The sequence below is a fragment of the Phyllostomus hastatus genome, unplaced genomic scaffold (assembly GCF_019186645.2).
Source record: "Phyllostomus hastatus isolate PE091 unplaced genomic scaffold, TTU_PhHast_1.1 phas_scaffold_39, whole genome shotgun sequence".
NCBI classification, from domain to species: domain Eukaryota; kingdom Metazoa; phylum Chordata; class Mammalia; order Chiroptera; family Phyllostomidae; genus Phyllostomus; species Phyllostomus hastatus.
The window spans coordinates 13,238,656-13,258,313 of record NW_025334028.1 but is presented as its reverse complement, the minus strand read 5'-3'; the positions used below and the strand labels follow the sequence as shown (position 1 = coordinate 13,258,313).

General features: G+C 36.3%; 1 protein-coding gene across 7 annotated transcripts in view; it reads left to right on the top strand.

Moving 5' to 3' along the window:
- The window catches only part of FAM13A (family with sequence similarity 13 member A), a 269,131-nt gene that overhangs the window by 11,255 nt on the left and 238,218 nt on the right, over window positions 1–19,658 (top strand). For all 7 annotated transcript variants that reach the window (XM_045820022.1, XM_045820018.1, XM_045820023.1 and 4 more), the window contains one exon: window positions 12,057–12,246. In XM_045820022.1, coding sequence (XP_045675978.1) covers window positions 12,057–12,246 — 190 coding nt within the window. The remainder of the gene's footprint in view (window positions 1–12,056; window positions 12,247–19,658) is intronic.

Sequence of the window (19,658 nt, the reverse complement as noted above, 5' to 3'; positions counted from 1 at the left end):
CACTCCTGTGGCCTTACCACCTGGTACCATCAGCTACCTTACATGTACCTCACAGTTCAGGCAGGAGCTATGGTTACAGTACACAAAGGCTCACTCACCATAGATCAAATGAAGATACTCTTGACGCTGACTCATTGAATTGACTTAAAACAAAATACAAAGCAAAGGAGTGGGAATGATGGGGTAGGTTTACCTACTTAGCATTGAAGTGGAATGAAAGGACTACACTCCCAGCACCCTGTGTTACATTGTGTTCATCTCTCCTGTCTGAATGGAAACGAGAAATTATTATGTATACCCCAATGTACCCAGCTAAAAAGTGGGCAAAGCTTGTAAGCAGAAAGAGCACAAGTCGGAAATACAATTGCAAATAAACATGAAACTTGTTCACTGTCATTCATGGTTATAAATATTGACAAATTAAAACAATTTAACACCAAAGGATGATGAGAGAATGGGAAGCAGGCACTTTCACATGCTGTCGATCAACCTGTGAACCCCTGAAGCATCTTTGTAAGGAAGTGTGGCAATATATCAAAATTTATCATTTGTATACCTGCTGATCTAGCAAACTCATCTCTAGAAATTTATCTTCCAAGTGCTTGTACAGTTATGTAAAAATGTTTGCAAGAATATGAATTGCTGAATTATTTGTAATAGTAAGAATGGTAAATCTAGATGTTAGTAATATTGGTTAAATCAATTACAGTATCTCTATGTGATGTAATATTAAACAGCTATTAGTGCCAATATGGAAAGATCTCCAAATAGATCAAGTAGCAAAACCAAAGTGCAAAAATATGCAATAGTATAGTTCTATTTGCTTTTCAAAAAAAAGAATATGCATATATATGTACTTAATTACGCATAGAAAATTTCTGCAACAAAACGAGAGCTTTGAAAGCTGGGATAGGAAGATATTTCAGTTTAAATTCTTGTGTGTGTCGTATGAGTTTGATCAAGTTCATGTGTTACTTTTGTTAAATTTCAATTAATAAAAATAGAGACTGCTTAAAGAACAGACACAGGTAGCTCTGTCTAGAAATAAGATTGGTTTAAAATCATAAAGGCAATAGTATTAAGTTTGAATAATAAGAACCTTCACAGAAGCATGTTGAACTATATAAATTATTTGAACTTGTTTAATATGTAAAAGGAAACAGACTTTTCCCCCAAATTTCACAGAATAGACCTGGAGCCAGGTAGAATGTAATGAAGCAGTTTCAACACAGTAGGAAGAAGTGTCTAAAGATTCTAGTGTCTAAAAAATTGAGCTGGTGGTCTAATGAGATGGTCAGCACCCATGACCAAAAGTGAGACAGAGAAGGCTGAATGGTCACAGGTTGACTTGGCAGTCTGTCACGAAATTAGAATGGTAAGGTGAGATGTTTTTGTAATGTTCTCCATTTCTAAGACTCTCTAATTGTGTGCTTCCTCAAATTTGTAGCTCTCAGCCAGTTTTTTTTTATTAAGACTGTTAGGTATTTAGAACACACATGGCTCCCCCAACCCCCTGACTTGCTTCAATTAGGGCTTCCTTTACCTAGAGGATTGGAGGATTAGCCGAAAGTGAAGGTAGGGTGCCACGATGTTAATAATAGAGCTAGAATGAGGGAAGGCGGGAGAACATTTTAATTGATAAGTGAAGTCTTATTAGCTTATAAACAGTAGAGATTTTTTAAAGTGATGTAATTAGGAATATTACTTCAGGATTGCTAATTTGTTACTACATTTCATCATATAAAATTGTATAAATTACTTAAAATTATACAATGGAACTCAGGCAAATGGTTCTTTCTAGGAAAAGTGTTTGTAGACAGTAGTAGTGGAAAAGATGTGCTAAAAGAAAAATAGTTGTTATAAAATTGTTTTATAATCAGTTAATTTACTTTTGGTTTTAATTTCTAGAGATTTTCTTAATATTTAAAAAACTAGTTTTTGTTAAAATATAAATAAATGATCTCAGATATTTTTATTTCTGCAGTTTATTCTATAAATAAGTCAAGTAGTCCTTCAAATACTTATATGCAGCATTAGTTTTAAGCACATTTTGAGTTTTCTGAAGCTAAACAGTTTAGCCTTAATTTTTGCAAAAACAAAATGTTTAACACTGTAGCTCTTGACTGTATTAGGTCTTGAAGGTTAAATAAGTCTTTGTAAGTTTTAAAAAATCCTTCTGTTTTTGACTCATATTCTGCTTTAAATTTGTTGAGAAACAGTAGTAAGAATAGCACTTTCAGGATTATTTTTCAAATTTAATTCATAGCAACCTCCTGCAAAATTGTTCTCTTCTGTTAAAATCCCTCTGGGCTCTACTGGGACTGCTAACAATGATAAACAAAAGGTATAACATTAGTGACGTTAAGAGTTGTCTCCTTTTCTCCAAATAACCTAGTGCCTATAAGCACATGAATGTTTCTGGGCTTTCAGGTTTTTTACATGTAAGTGTAACAGCACTGGTAATTTAAAGTGGCCCATTCCAGAACTTATTTCCTCCAGATTCATTGAAAAGGGACAAGGTGTATGTGTGATAATGAAGAATGAGCAGTGTTTCTAAAAGCAGATTAAATCAGTATATTCTTTCTACTGACACAAAAAATTACTTTCTGTTTTAACAGCTCTTTTGAAGTGTAATTTACATGTTGTAAAATACACTCATTGACAGTTTTCAGCCATTATTTCTTCAAACCAGTTCTTGATCCCTTTCTGTCTTCTCCTTCTGGTACCCCTATAATGCAGATGTTGTCCTAAAGGTCCCGTAAACTATCCTCATTCTTTTTAATTATTTTTTTCTTTTTGCTGCTCTGATTGGGTATTTTTTTCCTACTTTGTTTTCCAAATCACTGATTTGATCCTTTGCTTCATCCAACCTACTATTTATTCCTTCAGGTGTAGTCTCCATTTCAGATATTGTATTCTTCATTTCTGACTGGTCCTTTTTTATGGTTTCTATGTCTTTTTTCATGTGTTGAACATCCTTATAATCATTACTTTGAACTCTATAATCTGATAAATTGCCTACCTGCATTTCATTTAACTCTTTTTCTGGAGATTCCTCCTGTTCTTGCCTTAGGGGTCTGTTTCTTTGTCTCCCCATTTTGGCTGCATGTTTGTGATTGTATGTATTAGATAGATCTACTATGATTTCCAGTCTTCATTGGTTGGCATATGTAATAGGCACCCTGCGGGGTCCAGTGGTGCAGTCTCCTTGATCACTTGAGCCGGGTGCTCCAAGTGTGTCCCTTGTGCAGGTTGTGTGGACCCTCCTGTTGTAATTGAGCCTTGATTAGTATTGGCCCATTCATGCATAGGGTCAACCCTCAGGCTGATGGACTGTGAGGCTCACCCCCCACCGCTGCATCTTAGCTGCTGTGCAGATGCTGACCACACGTAACTCAGGCACTGATCCTCCCTGAATCTGCCCAGGCCTCTAAACCCTAACCAAGGCAGCTGACTCCTCAACAGTTCCAGAGGGTGGGGCAAGAGGGATTCCTGAGGGTGGTGCTATTGCCTTTCCCTAGACTGATGCCTTAGGGAGGGGAGTGCTCCACCCAAGAAAGATGGCATCTGCAGGATGGGAGAAAGGGACGCAGCATAGGGATCCTGGCAGAGCTCTCTGGAGCTCTCTCCCCAGAGCCACAAACCCCAGACTCTTTTCATGTGACTCCAGTGCACTCTGGCCTCTCTCCACTGGAGCCCAGGGTGAGTGGACCCAAATGAAGTTTTGTGCATTGGTCCTTTGAGAGGGTGCCTGTGTCTCCAGAAAACTCCCATATCTTTTTTTGTGGACAGAAACCTTGCTGCTTTTCACAGCCAGATGTTATGTGGGCACGTATGCCCAGTTCTAGTGCTCTGGGAGGGGGACTCTGGCTTAGGGTTTAGATCCTACACTTCTCAGGGGGAACCCCTGCAACTAAGATATCCCTCCAGAACCTCAGCCACCACTCGTGGGAGCACAGTCAGCCTTTTTTGTCTCTCTGCACTTCTACAGTCTCCATGTGACTTCTTTTGTAAATCCTTGGTTCACAGATACTTTTTTGAATTAGTATTTTTATTTCCATTAGTAAAGTACCCAGAAGTGGAATTGCAGGATCATATAGTAGTTCTATTTTTACTTTTTTTTTTGAGGAACCACCATACTGTTTTCTGTAGTGGCTGCAACAATTTACATTGTCACCAACAGTGCACGAAGGTTCCATTTTCTTCACATCTTTGCCAACATTTGGTATTTCTTGTCTTTTTGAAAGTAGCCATTCAGGAAGTGTGAGGTGACATCTCAGCTGCAGTTGTAATTTGTATTTCCCTGCTAATTAGTAATGTTGAGGACCTTTTTATGTACCTAGTGTCCATCTCTATGTCCTCTTTGGAAAAATGTCTATTCAGATCCTCTGCCCTTTACTAATATGGAGTTTTTTGTTTGCTCCTTTGTGTTTTTGTGTGCTATTGAATTGTATGAGTTTGGATGTATTTTGGCTGTTAACCACTTATCAGATACATGATTTGCAAATATTCTCTCTCATTCAGTAGGTTGCCTTTTCATTTTGCTGGCTTCCTTTGCTGTGCAGAAGCTTTTTAGTTTGATGTACTCACATTTAATTATTTTTCATTTTGTTGCCTTTGCTTTTGGTCTCGAATCCAAAAAGCCATTGCCAAGATTGATGTCAGGGAGTCTTCTGCCTATGTTTTCTTCTAGGAGTTTTGTGGTTTTAGGTCTTATATTCCCATCTTTAAATAAATAATTTTTGAGTTAAATTTTGTGAATAGTGTAAGATGGTAGTCTGATTTCATTCTTTTTGCATGCAGTTGTCCAGTTTTTCCGTCATCATTTATTAAAGAGACTGTCTTTTACCTATTGTATATTCTTGACTCTTTTGCCATAAATTAATTGACATATATGTGTGAGTTTATTTCTGGGCTCCTTACTCTGTTCTTTTGATCTAAGTGTATGATTTTATGCCAATTCCATACTGTTTTGATTGTAATAGTTTTGTAATATAGTTTGAAATCAGAGCATGTGATGCCTCCAGCTTTGTTCATCTTTCTCAAGATTTCTTTGGTTCCCCAGGATATTTTATGATTCCATACACATTTTAGGATCGTTTGAACTCTTTGAAAAATGCCAATAGAATTTTGATAGGGATTGCACTGAATCTGTAGATTGCTCTGGGTAGTTGACATTTTAACCTGATCAATTTTTCTGATCCATGAGCATGGATTATCTTTCCATTTATTTTTCATCTTCCCAATCTCTAAAAATATGTTTCCAAGTTAAGAATCATTGTTTAGACTACAATGCACATAGATAATAATAGAAAGTACATAATATTTGTATTGGGGTAACTAATAAGGTATCAAAAAGGTACTTTGTTAAAATTAATGAGCTAGGCTTGGAAAAAGTGAATAATAGAATGATTCAGATTTTTTTAACAATACATTCAGTAAACAGTTTTTGCCATTCTGATAGTATTATTGGAAAATGTGATTTTTTTCCCCTCTGCTCATGTAAAAGAAGTCCATAGATAGGTATTTCAGGCAGACTTTGGGATGTCATCAGGATGCAAATTATCCCCTACCCACCACTCCCCTCTCCCTCCCCCCCACACACACCTGTTTTTATCTATTTTACTGTCCTTAGTGCCTCGGTCCTACCTTCTGGGTTGCTACACAGTCACAAGGTAGGTATTGGGCATTACATCTGTGGCCTAAACAGAAAATGGGACAGGGAACAGACTGAGTTGGTCTCCCTTTTAGGGAGATTTTCTGGTGGTCCAAACACCTTCCATTTGTATCTTATTGGCAAAATTTAGTTATATGGCCATCTGTATCTACAAAAACATGCTGCAAGGGAAGTGGTGTATTTTAACTGTGTGCTTTGTTTCCCAACCCTCAAACATCAGAGTTCTGTTAGTAAGAAAGAAAAAAACTACCCATTACATTACCTCTGTACGTAGGTATGTACATGCATAGGTATTTTGTGTTTGAAATATGTTAGAGTATTTGAAGATGTGACGCTGCTCCCATTTCGTGCTCCTCATAACAGGCACACAATGCAGCTGGAAGTGAGCTCTTACACAGTGTTGTTACACCTAAAAACATGCACAATAATTCCACCTAAGAACCAACACGTATGCGGATTTCCCCAATCATCCCCAAAACACAAGGACTTTTTGTTTGTTTGTTAATTAGAAACCAGTGAAGATTCCTGATATACTTGTAGTTTATGAATTTTAATTTTTTTAAAGCTAGAATCAGTCTTTCTCTCATGACATAGATGTTTTGAAAAGTCGCGGCCAGTTGTCTGTTAGAAAGTCGCCCATTCTGAATTTGATTGTTTCTTCACAGTCTCTTCTACTTACTATTTTAACTCCTGCATTTCCTGTAAACTATGTTAGATTTAGAGGCTAGATTAGCTTCAGCTTAAACATTGGTGGCAGGAATACTTTATAAATGATGTGTTCTGCATCTTGCATCACATCGGAGCACATAATGTAAACTCTTGCCATAGTCAGTGATGATAACCTTATCTTTTGAGTCAATTGTGAGATCACCCTGGCCGTTGACAGCTGGTCAACGGCCAGGGTGGTCTCTGATGCTGTGAAAAATCCTATTCTCCAACAAGCTTGCATTTGATTATTAGTATTGAGTGATAATCCTTGATGGAATCATTTATTACATGATTTATGGGGAATGATGATTTTCTGATTCTCTCATGCGTTCTGTGTTTAGCTGTGACATTCGCCTGTAAAGAGGACCTTTACTTTTTAATCCTTTTCTCATTCTTCGTAGTATCACTGTGGATTCAGGGATTTTTATTTACACATGTTACAATCAATTAGGGTTGTTACTCTCAGTGCTCCAGTTGTTCCACATTTGGCACGTAAGGCCCTGTTTAGCTGGCCCACAGGTTTTTCTCATACTCCCCATTAGTCCTTGAGCAATTCATTACTTTCTGAAACCAGATGTCTCAGATTCATTTTGTACTTTCCTTGTACCCCTTATATCTGGTGGTGAAGTGACTTTCTATTTTACACATTCCTAATTGGATTTATTAGTCCTGAGCCCAGTTCCAAAGAGTTTTAAAGCACACAATTTTGAATTTAACCAGCAATGTAATCTGATTGTCCTTCAAAGTACCTTAAATTTGTGGTACTTAAATTCTTGGAGAATTGCCTTTAGGAAATAGGGGCCATTGATTTTTAGTAGTGTAAAATCGATTTTGTATTAGGCTCTGCAAACAGAGAGCTGCATGGACTGTTGTTGCCCTTGGGCCCTCCTAGGACCACCAGTACTGAAGGTTCTGGAAATAGTGTGTTGTGATTGAGAGCTCAAACACTGGAGCCAGAGCACCTGAGGGGTTACATTCTAGCTCTAAAACTTTCTAGTCATGTCAATTTAGGCAAATTGCCTTTCCTTTGTGCCTTTGTTTTTTTGTCCTTATCAGAGTAGTAAGAGTACTTCCTGATAAGGTGGCTTGCAGATTTAGAGGTGTTCATTTTAAGGCACTTGTAACAGAGTCTGGCACAAAATCAGCAATCAATATATGTTAGGTATTATGAAACTTCCAGGTTTCCTAAGCTTAGCCTGTTTACTAGATTAATAAAAACTATTCTCTATTCAGGTTCTAATATCAGAAATATTGGTGTTGCTTCTGAGCATATCTTACTTTATTGTAAGGAGACCAAGAAACATGTAAATAATCTTTTCCTTTGCTACAAGAATAAAAATTTTGTTTCTCATTTCTACCAAGTGTACAGGACTCCCCCCAGCACATGCTTTTTGATTCTCCCCCTTTCCCACTCAGAGACAGCTTTCAGCTCCTGTCCTCTAGCCTCAGATTGCCTGAGTGTGACTCCTGGCTACACTGCATTGTTGGTGCAAACTGGAGCACATTGCTTGTCTCCTGTCTTTGTAAGATGGGGATCACAACAGTAGCTGCCTTTCCTAGTGTTTCCATGTTAGGACTTAGTGAATGAAGCCATCTGAAGTATCTGAAGCTGTGAATGACATAGTCAGTAAACACTCCATAAAAGTTAGCCACCATTATTCTGATGTTCTTTTTTCCTAAAACTCTGGTTTTTTATTTGCTTGATTATTCTTGATCTTTAAAAAAGTACTTTATCAGTTGGAGGTGTGTGTATTACAGAACAGAAATGGATTCTGGCTAACTTAAAGCCAAAGAAACTGTCCTGGATAGTTAGTAGTGGATCCCCACATGAAAGGAGCAGCAGAAGGAAGTGTCAGAGACGGCAGCTAAAGGACCATAGCAATACCCGCTGCAGTGGCAAGAATTAACCTAATGGTTAATCTTTTACAATGTCCTGTGTGTACTGCAGCTGGAATTAATTAGCTCCAACCAGTTTTGTGTCCACTCAAGATGCAGTGGCCTGCAGGACAAGGGGTCTGACCTAGTGGGGACCCTGAGCCCAGCCCTTGCTAAAGGCAGGATGGACATTTTAAGTGGTGGTCTCATTGGTAAGGGTACAGTCAATCCCCAAAAGGCAGTTGGGATTTATTACTTTCAAAAAGACAAGGTGGAAACTAGGTGGCCCCAAACCAACAGCCCTAGTGCAACACATTTTCTTTGGTATCTCAGTAATTTTTAAATCACAAATAAATAAAGGCATTAAAAGAAACAAGGTCACCCGCACTTAATTATAAAAATAAATATTGGTATAAAATTCAGAGAATTGGGCTGTAGGCCCAGCCCTTTCTCACTGAGGTTATCAGAACTTTTTGTCCTGGTTTCCTTATTCCTCAGGTGATATTAATTTCTTTTAAATCCACCTTTAAGTGTAGCATTGAATGGCCCCTGAGGATTGCCCTAGCAGTAAAACCTTGAGGTGCCCTGTGTGTCATTTTTAATGTGGGAGCCTCTCTTGCTTTTAAATATATGCACAGACACAGCCCATACAGTCCACTTTTCAAACTCAAGTGATCTATGGCAGTATATGCAAACCAAAGTTTAAACCATTAAGTTTGACTCAAATACCTCAGTTAGTAACCGTTGTTATTTTTTAGCTTGTATTAGGTCAGGAAAGATAAAATTTATATTTGAGAAGCTAAAATTTTCATAGATATTGATGTTTATAAAGAAGCAGTGATGTGATCATTGTATGAAAAGAAAATAATGGTGGTTTAAATGGAATTAATTATAAATTACTTCATTTCCAGTAATTTTTTTCCTTATGATTAAAGGCTATGAATATTTATTATCAGAAATAATTTTATATTTGTTCTAAGGTAGTGTATGTATTTTTCAATACTTTAGGTGTAAACTTCTGAAGTAATAAAGTACGTATAGACTACTAGTAACATCTTATTGCTTCCTATTAGCCTCTTCATGAGCTAGGCTAGATGAGCAAAACTTTATAATAAGTATTTTTCAACACTGAAGAATCAATTCAGATGTCTCCGGAAATATAGCTGTTTTGTTTCAGTGTGTTTGTTTTTAAATAATATTTATCTTTAAAAGTGTTAATCTGAATCAGGTTACTAATTAAAAACAATAGTTAGATGCTTCTTTATTACTATGATTACATATAAATGTACTAGGTAGTATGACTCTATAAATATAGAGTAAATAGTTTAATTGGCAATCACTTCAAAATATGTGAGGTTAATTGCATGTCTCTTACTTGGAAACTTTCTAAGCCATAATGCCAACAAGATTGCTTATTTACACTGTCTCTTAACAGGAGACAAAATTTACTGTCCTCAATTCTGACTAGGCAAATGAAGAGGAGGGGCTCTTAATAGAATATTAATTCAAGGTTTTAAACTCAAATATAGACAGGATTCCTAAGAAAACCTTTAATATTTCTAATAAAATCTTGAGGAATTATGATACTATGTACAAAATTACTTTATCACTCAAAAATCATACTTACGTATTTAGGAGATTTAGAGATTTATGGAGAATAAGTAGGTCATCAGTCTGACTACTAACCAAACATGTCTCAACCAGGATGCCTTCTTAAACAGCAACCTGTAGTCCACACAAACATTGAGTATAGGAATGGTTAAGTTTTTCTCTATATTTTTATGAAGAAATCAGAATATTTTCCTGAAGGAAAAAGGGTGATGAGGATGATGATGATGATGACAATAACAATGACCATCAGTACTTACTGAGTGCCAGGCACTGTTCTCAGTTCTTTATGCACGAACTCATTGCAGCCTCTTATATACTTTGCGATAGGAACTCTTGGCATCCACATTTCATAGAGGGGGAAACAAGCACACAGAGTTTAAGTGATTTGTTTAAGGTTCACAGCTAATTAGACTACAGAATAGGATTTGGAACAGGGAGCCCCGTTCCACAGTCCCTGCTCTGAACCACTAAGCTAAATGGAAGTAAGATAAAATTTGTATAACTTAATCTCACGGTCAGCTGTTTTTAATGCTCCATTTGAGACTAATATTCAAAATTTCATTAATACTATTACTTTCTGGCTGCTTACTCACCAGATATACTGGGTTGACTAAAATTTCCCATGTATCAGGTGAAGGAGATTGATGTATTTTTAAACCCACAAGAAAATATTATTTGCTGTTATGCATTTGGCTGAATTAATAAATCTATAATTTCCTTGATAACTGAGATCATAGTTCTTGCTCATACTAGTGTTCCACAGTAGCTAATACTATCTCATGTCTATAATATTAATAAATACTAAATCTGTATTGTAACTTTACATTTTTTGAATTTTCACCAGGGAAATCTGGCTTTCAAATAAGACCTGTTAAAAGATGCACATATTTCAAGGAAAGCTGGTCTGATTCTGCAGATTATAAAATTCAAAATCAAATTGAGATTATAAGGACCTAACTCAAAATCAGGATTGTAGAATTAACTTTGTATAATTGTCTTGGGTCACTATAGCATTTACCATAGTTAGTTGCTATAATTATACACAAACTACTGCCCTATAACATTAATATAAATCTTAATTAGGGAGAGGAAAATGGACTTAGAATAGGATGAAGTTTACTAGTTCTGTAACTTTTACCAAATTACTTAACACTCTGATCTTTATTTCCTTAACTCTAAAATGGAAGTAATATTTCTACTTTTAGATTATAACAGCTCCATGAGTTTCCACTTATAATACTTACACTTCAGTTAGTTGTTCCGTTTATTCTTAAAAAGTGAGTTTCCTCCAATCTGCTATCTCTGTTCTCAAATATAAAATTTTTGCATTTTGCCATCTTTCTTTTCAATGTTTAGACTTATAGATACATAGACTTTTTATAAATTGCTCATTTAGTTATATTAAACCATATTAATTTATCTTTTATAACACTTCCTTGGACAAATTTCTATTGAAAATGAATTTATATGAATATTTTATTGTGTTGATTACTTGAATTAAGTGAATGTAAGTTGCATCTTCTATTCATAATATGACCTGTATTTTGAAATTTTTAAAATTGTGATTACCTGGAATGATGCTCTTTCAGAGATAAGGCATTTTTAACCTCAAAGAGAATTGAATTTATTGTATGTGCCTTAAAATGCCTGAGACATTCACAGATGCATGGTAATCAAATAAGAGAAAATAAATATATATTCCACATTTATATAAGTACTACATATTCTTATATTTGTAACATTTCAAATTAAAGCTACCTTAAAATGACATTTAGATAAATTTTTGTCTTTAGAAACTTCTTATTGTTTCAAGATCTGGATCTGCATGAAGTTTCAGTGTTTGTATGTTTTATTTTCTTTTTAACCAGGTACTTCTGAGTCACACCCCTTGGTTGCTGTAGTGATATCTTAGATACTGCAGTGTATTGCTCTCTCCCTCAGCTACAGTTAAGTTGTGGCTTTAGGTTTCTCATTATTTTCACTCCTTTTAACCATATCAGTTGTGCCATTCCTAAAACTGAGCAACATGTGAGAGATGTTACAGATTTTAAGTTGGAGTAAAACTAAGTGAAGAATACTACTATATGTTTTCAAAACTTACATTTAATTCATATGTTCTGGTGTAACCATGCAACCACCTGTGGTAAATATGACTGACTGCTCTTTTTTCTTATGCTTTGTTAAGCAAAGTAAAGCAACAGTTCGGCTGAAAGAAGATATGAAAAAGATAGTGGCAGTGCCACTAACTGAGCAGAGGAATTCTACCTATACAAGGTTGTTCGGCGTCAGTCTCCAGGACCTTCAACAGCAGGGACTCACTGAGAATGGCATTCCAGCTGTAGTGGGGAACATAGTGGAGTACTTGACAAAGAATGGTAAGTCAAGTCATAACTGCTGTTTTTACAGCTTTCATGTACAATAAGAATGCTTCTTTAAGTGAATTACTTCATAACACATAATTTTCTAAAATTGAATATTTTCTAAAACATTGTAATTAGAATATCAAGTTATTGGGTAATATACTTTTCCCTTTAAAAAGGACATTAAGACCTGGCTGGGTAGCTCAGTTGGTTAGCTCATTCTTCCGATACACCGAGGTCACGGGTTCTATCTCCAGTCAGAGCACGCACAAGAATCGACTAATGAATGCATAAGTAAGTAGAACAACAAATTGGTCTCTCTCTCTTTTCCTTTCTCTATAAAATCAATAAAAAATGTTAAAGGATATTAAGAGCATTATTATTACTTAGCATTATTTTGACAATACCAGTTAGTTTACCATGGAACAATCACTTTAGTTATTAAGGTTTCTAGCTTAGAATGATTTCTGGTTTTAAGTGCTGAAATACTGTTCTAATATTAATAGTGTGTTTTCTTGATTCATTACATTTCAGTTGATGGTTAATAGTTTTTAAAGTATTGGAGAACACTTTTAGGGTTCTCTGACAGCTGAGGCCAATCATGAATTTATTAGATGCCTTGATTGTCTTCATAAGCTCTGTGGACATACCAGAAAACTTATGATGTATAGGCTACAATGGGGGTATCATTTACTTTCAAAGTGATAAAATTAAGCATGTAAAGCATGTAAGCATTAAAGAGTAACAGTACATTGCATGATAAAAAGATATATAGCTTCATTATTAAGAGCTATGTTGTATTATAGGCTTTTTTTTACAATTTTATTTAAAACCTGGATAATTGGAAAAAAATATTGCATGTCCCCTATGTTCATGCTTTCATAGTATGACAGTATGATAGGAGAATGGCAAACTATATGATAAATATCAATCCACTTTAAAAGATTTGGAAAGGAAATATTCTGACAAAACTTAGAATTTTCATCATTCTATACTGAAACAGCCTTTCTATACTAAAACAAGGTTAATTGCAGAACAGAATTTAAAATTTATGGAGAGTTTTGCCCTGGCCAGGTGGCTTACTTGGTTGGAACATTATCCCATAAACCAAAAGGTTGCGGGTTCAGTCCCCAGTCAGGATGCCAGGATGTGTATGGGAGGCAACCAATGGATGTTTCTCTCTCACATCGATGTTCTTCCCCTCTCTCTTTCCCCCCTCTCTCCCCCTCTCCTCCCTCTCTGCCCCTCTCTCCGCTCTCCCTCCCCTTCTTGCTCCCCCTATTTCCCCCTCTCCCTTCCCATTCCTCCCTTCCTCTCTCCCTCTCTAAATCCCTGTTTTTTAAATAGGAGTTAAAACTTAATAGGAGTAAAAACTTATGTGGAGTTTTAAAGGTTAAACTTAAGACTTCAAAGAAATCCTGTGTTTTGTGCAGTTTCCTTCAGGCCCCATATCTTCCCACAATTACAAACTCATTCCTCCTGCCAAGAAGAACCCTTCATTGGAAGTACTTGAGAAGCTCAGAGCATTTGTTCTTCTGCGAGAACATGTATAGCTTGTCACAAGGACAGTTCAGACCTCAGAAGGTCAGGTGTTTTGTCTTAATTGAAAAACAGCTATTTGCTCTGGTAGTTGCTAGGTATGTAGATGACAGAATGACATTTCGTTCTGAAAACTAAAGAGCCAGTCTTGCATTTTTTGCCTCATAGTAGTTATTGTCTTATTTTTAGGGGAAGATAAGCTTCAGAAGGGCAGGATTCCTATAGAACAGCTCTGAATTTAAGTCCTTTAAAAAGTTAAATATGAAAGGTTTATACACAACATGGCAGAAAGATGGGACCTTAACCAAGAAGATCTTGAATGTTGTTAAAATCAGATGTTAAGTTACAGCTTTGATAGAATTCATTTACACACTCAATAGTGAGTAAAATTGTCCCACTGATTTAGATACAAATGGATCTCCAAATAATTCATTTAATCTGTTAAATAGGGTTCTGCATTATCTGTTTAGATGCTGAAGTGTGACCACCTAAAATATTTTGGTTCTGGTGTAATTGGTGTCCTGATTTTTTTCCCCGACGATTAAATAATACAGCCTTCTGAGGTAAGGCTTATGTAAAATCATACTACATTTTTAATCTTTAAAAACTGATCAAATAGTTAATATAGTTATTTGGTTCAAAATACAGGAAGATACACAGTGGAAACTATCCTCTCCAAACCCTGTCCCCTGATAATTCATGTCCCCTCCCAGAAACAATGCTCCCCTCCAAGAAACTATACTGATTTCTGATACGTTATGGCAAATATCTTTGATGAATGCATATATAAGCATATATATTTATGTTCTTTTTCCACTTTAACATAAATACAGCACATAATGCACATTGTTATGAAACTTTTTCAAATTTACCAGTATATTTTGGATATTCTTTCATATTGCACAAAGAGCTTTACTCATTGAATTCTTTTTCTCCCTACACACTTCTACTATGTGTCATTTCTGTAAGCAGTCACATACTGATGGGCACTGATTCTTGCCAGTCTTAATGCTGTCTACAAAGAATCAATGATTAACTTAAAAAAATTTTTTTGCATACAGAGTCGTTTCTTTATACTTGCATTTAATTTTTTTAAATTTAACAATATGCTTTATTTTTTTTAATGAGTCATCTCAAGTACTGTATTTGTAGAAGGCTTATAGTGGATTGCTGACTCAAAGGATATGTGCTCTGTAAAAGTTGAACTGGTTTATATTCACACCATCAGTGTATGACAATTTTGGTGAAAATTGAATTAAAGATTGGTTTTATTCTACTTCTTAGTATATTTTTAGTTATGCTCTAATAGGGTACATTCAGGTAATTCAAACAAAATGTTTTAGTGGGAAAAATCAGTCATTGTTAAATCGGAATGTGAAATAGAATCGCTAGTGTGATCTTTTCAGAATACCCTTGCATGGGTGGTACTTTAGATCTTCTACCTCAGAATCTTTGACTGGGCAAGCTGGGAGAGGTTATCTACCCAATATTTTGGAAGGCTATATAGTTAATTACTATATGGACAATCAGAAGCCCCTTATTGTATTTGCAACTATCATGTTAGTAAACCAAAGAGCCCCTGTAAGTTTGAAGGGCGGTACAAGTTTGAGGGCAAGATACTTCAGTTAGTTTTATGTAATTATTTTGTACTTATTTTCAAGTCAGCAAATATTTATCGTGCACCTATGAGTAGGCACTCTACCCGGTATGGGATATAAAGATGATTAGTCATTATAATTTAACCATAGGCAGACATTGTGCTCGTACTTTGTTAGTTACAAACATTTAAGAATTTGACATGTGGAGAACTCTTACTATAAAGGAATTTTAGGACAGAGAGGGTTCATTAAGGCCTATATCAAATAGACTTTGGACTTTTCCTTTAAATAAAAAGTATGTGATTCTTTTTTCTTAGATTCAGAGGAAAATCTTTAAGTGTTGAGGCATGTCATATGCAGACTATTTTAAAATAACTAAGCTTGCAGACAGTGTTACTGGATTCCTCTTGAACATGAAGATAGTGTGATACGCTGATTCAAATAGTGTAGGATTCTCGACTCACCACCAGATGTCAGAATATGCTTACATATTGTTATACTACTTTCAAAGCCAAAATGTTCCAATCAGGCCAATTCTGATTTCTGGAATATTTAGTTTCTAGTGATGTATTCACACCATTTTAAAATAAATATTTCAGTTGTACAAAAAAGTAGAATGGTGTAGATGTTAATTGGCTTATATAATTTCATTTCTAAACCACTACATACATTTATCCTCATCTGAGGATGGATGATTTTACAGAGAGGGGAAGGGAGGAAGGGAGGGAGGGAGAGGGAGGGAAACAAACATTGATGTGAGAGAGAAACGTCAATCGGTTGCTTCTCATATGCTCCCTGAGCCAGACTGGAGACCATACCCACAACCAGTCATGGCACATGCCTAGGAATTGAAATTGCAACCTTTCGATTTATAGAATGACACTCCATCCAAGTGAGCCACACTGGCCAGGGCTCTAAACCATTATTAAGTTGGTGTTTCATGATGATTAGCCCCTATCTCCTGAAATCACATTGAACAGAGGTTCAGAAATGCATAGGAATGCCACTGAGCCTTCTAGATGTCTCCTTCTTCTGAACATTTCTGCTGTTATCATCATTTCCTAAAAATTGAGGAAAATTTAGAGATTATGTAGTCTAGTAAGCCTCATATGGATATTGAATATATTATACGTGCATCAGGGGCTTTTAAAACTGGACAGATTTTTTCCCCAGAGTGTAAATATAGCCATGGCCAGGGTTAAACTTCCCCTGGTTGAAATTCACTACTTACCATAAGAGTTGTGTGAGGGAGAGATGTTTCTGTGGGAAGAGTTGCGCCAGTAAATAGAACAGAGGCAGAAAAAAAAATGGTCGAGAAGCCTTAACTCTGATTACTTCCACTTATAATATATCTCTCCACTAGTAAGGTCCAGTGGAATTAGAACCTAGAAAACCAAAGCCAGTTCTTAGACCTGGGTGGTTGTTTTGGAATAACTGGATGTATGTTTATTTAAGGTCAAATACCTTGTTTGAAGAGAAAACCTAAGGTCAGAACTAGAAAAACTAAGGTCAGAACTGTAAAATCTGATCCAGGGAGCATTAACTGGATCAAAAACAGGCTCAGGAGCTGAGTAGATACAGGACTATGATGCAGAATTCTAAATTTTCAAGATTTGGGCCTTGACCGGGAATGGGATCCTCTTTTATTGGGTGCTGTCTGCTTGATGCCAGTATACATTTCTGATGTTACAGATGAAGTTTTGTGGAATGGAGAAAACAGACCTTGAAAGCTTTAAAAAATGACTAAGCTAAAGTCTTCCAGTAGTAACTCTGCAGTATTAAAGGAAATGGCATATTGTATTAGTTATCTGTTACTGCAGAACAGATTATCCCTAAACATAGCAGATTAAAACAACAGTGTCTATTCTCACAGTTTCTGGAATCAGGGTCAGGAATCTCAGCACAGGTTAAGTGGTGCTGTTTGTCTTAGGGTCTCGTATAAGGCCACTGACATGGTGTTGGTTGAAGCTGCAGTCGTATCAGGCCCTGGCTGGGGAAATCTTCACTTCCAAGCTCATTCACATGGCTGTTGTCAGGATTCAGTTCCTTGTGGACTGTGACCTGAGGTTTTCAGTTACTCACTGACTATTGTCCAGAAGTCACCCTCAGTTCCTTGCCACATGGACCTTTCCATAAGGTCCATGGAAAGGTAGCTAACAAAGTAAATAGCAGCTGGATCATCGCAGTGAGCAAGTAAGAAGAGCCAGAGAGAACACAAGCGAGCAAGATAGACACCACGTCTTTTACAACCTAATTTTAGAAATGAGATTAAAACCTAATCATATCGCTTTGCTACATTCTGTTGGTTAAAGCAAGTTTCTGGGTCCAGCCCACACAGGGCATCACACATAGACGTGGATCCCAAGGAGGGTTATTGGGACCCTTTGAGAAGCTGCCTGTCACATATAGCAACTGGTATATCCTCTGATTACATGGTGCCTTGGCCATACTGGTTGTTAAATATTTTTAATATCATCTCTGGTTTCACAATTTTTTTTGTCAAAATGGAGCTAAAAGTCATGTCAACTTTTGATATTCATGTTCTTCACAGCCAAATAATATATGTGTATATAAAAGAATATAAACATCTCACCAGACTACAAACTCCCAGAGAATAATGGTAGTGTTCACATTTTTTTTTCTTTCTCACAGTTGATTTCTGTAGTACCTAACATAGTGCCAGGTACTCATTAAGTATTTGTTGAATTAAAGGGTTCATAAAATGCTTTATCAAAGAAATTAACATGCTTTTTATTTAGAAAGAGCAATATAATTAGCAGATAGGAGAAAGAAGCAAAGGCTGATGATATAAACAAACATCTTCTATCCAAATAATTCCAGTAGGCCCTGGCCAGGTAGCTCAGTTGCTTAGAGTGTTGCCCCATATGCCAAGGTTGTTGGTTTGATCCCCAGTCAGGGCACACACAAGAATCAAACAATGAATGCATAAATAACTGCAACAACAAATTGATGTTTCTCTCTCTCTCCCCACCTTCCCCTCTCTCTCCTTTTCTATCTCCCTTTCCCTCCTTCCTTGTTCTCTCTCTCTCTAAAATCAATAAATAAAATTTTTAAAAAGTTATACCTAAATAATTCTAATAGGCTTCAGTGCTTGTGTCATTGCTAATTTTCACCATTAGGTTCTCGCAAAGAAGAATGACAAGTTGAGTCCTTGGGTTACTCTCTTAGAAAGATTGTTTCTCACATCTCTGACATTCCCTCATGCTGTGGCTCACTTGCTGGCATGGTGTCCTATCTCCTCAAACCCAGCACAGTGAATGAGCTGAAAAATCATTATCTTCTTTCCTAAACTAGATACCATCCCTTACTGCCCATTTCACCTTATCCTTTAAAATGCTTTTCCCCTGGATTTCTTGTTTTCAAACCTTAAAGTTACCTTTCAACCCTTCCTCTTCCCTACTTCCCTTTTGTACTAAGTACCCAAATCACCCTTATTTTCCCCTTTTCACTCCCCTCCCACCATAACTTCTGTCTTAGGGCCTTACTAGAATGTAGTCTCTGGAAGGCAAGCTCTCTGCCTTCTGCATTCTCTACTTCTTAGGAGGTAGGTCTTTCTTAAACCTTGATTATATTGTGTTCTCCTCCAGTCCCTGCCCTCACCCCCATTGGTGAAGTACTCCAATAATAAAGTCTGCAGTCCTTAACTTGGCATTCATGGCCCTATCGCACTTCTTCCACTTAATTACTCCACAACTCTTAGACCTAACAGTCCATACTTTCATTTGCTTACCTTTATGCTGTACTGTCTCTGCTTCTTATTTCATATATATGATCTTCTTTGTCAAGGATAGATCAAGGTTTTTTGGGTCCTGTTGCTTAATACTTTTGGAGCCCTCTTAAGAAAAAGAATACAAAATTAAAAGTACTAAATTAGGGTCAGAACATTGGGTTAGGCCCAAACAAATGAGGCGCCCTGAAGCTTAAACTGCATTAGCTTCGCATACATCAGCCTCAGCCCTTTCATCTCGCCTATGTTTTAGCCAAAAATTATACAAAGGAGCCAAATGTTCATCTTTGAAGCCTTCTCTTGACCCCAGCCAGCAAGACTAATCCTCCATCAGTCAGCTAAAGGCAAGCATCTTGTCTTACACTAGTTTATAGTCTCATAGAGTCTTACACTTTGAATTTAGCAATTGCTAAAGAAATATTACTTCTTAATTAAATTACAAAGGTATCACATACAATTAAGGAGTTTTTACATGTATATTCTATTTTTTAAATAGTTCTCAAAATGCTAAGACAAAGAAATTTTATTCATATAGTACATAA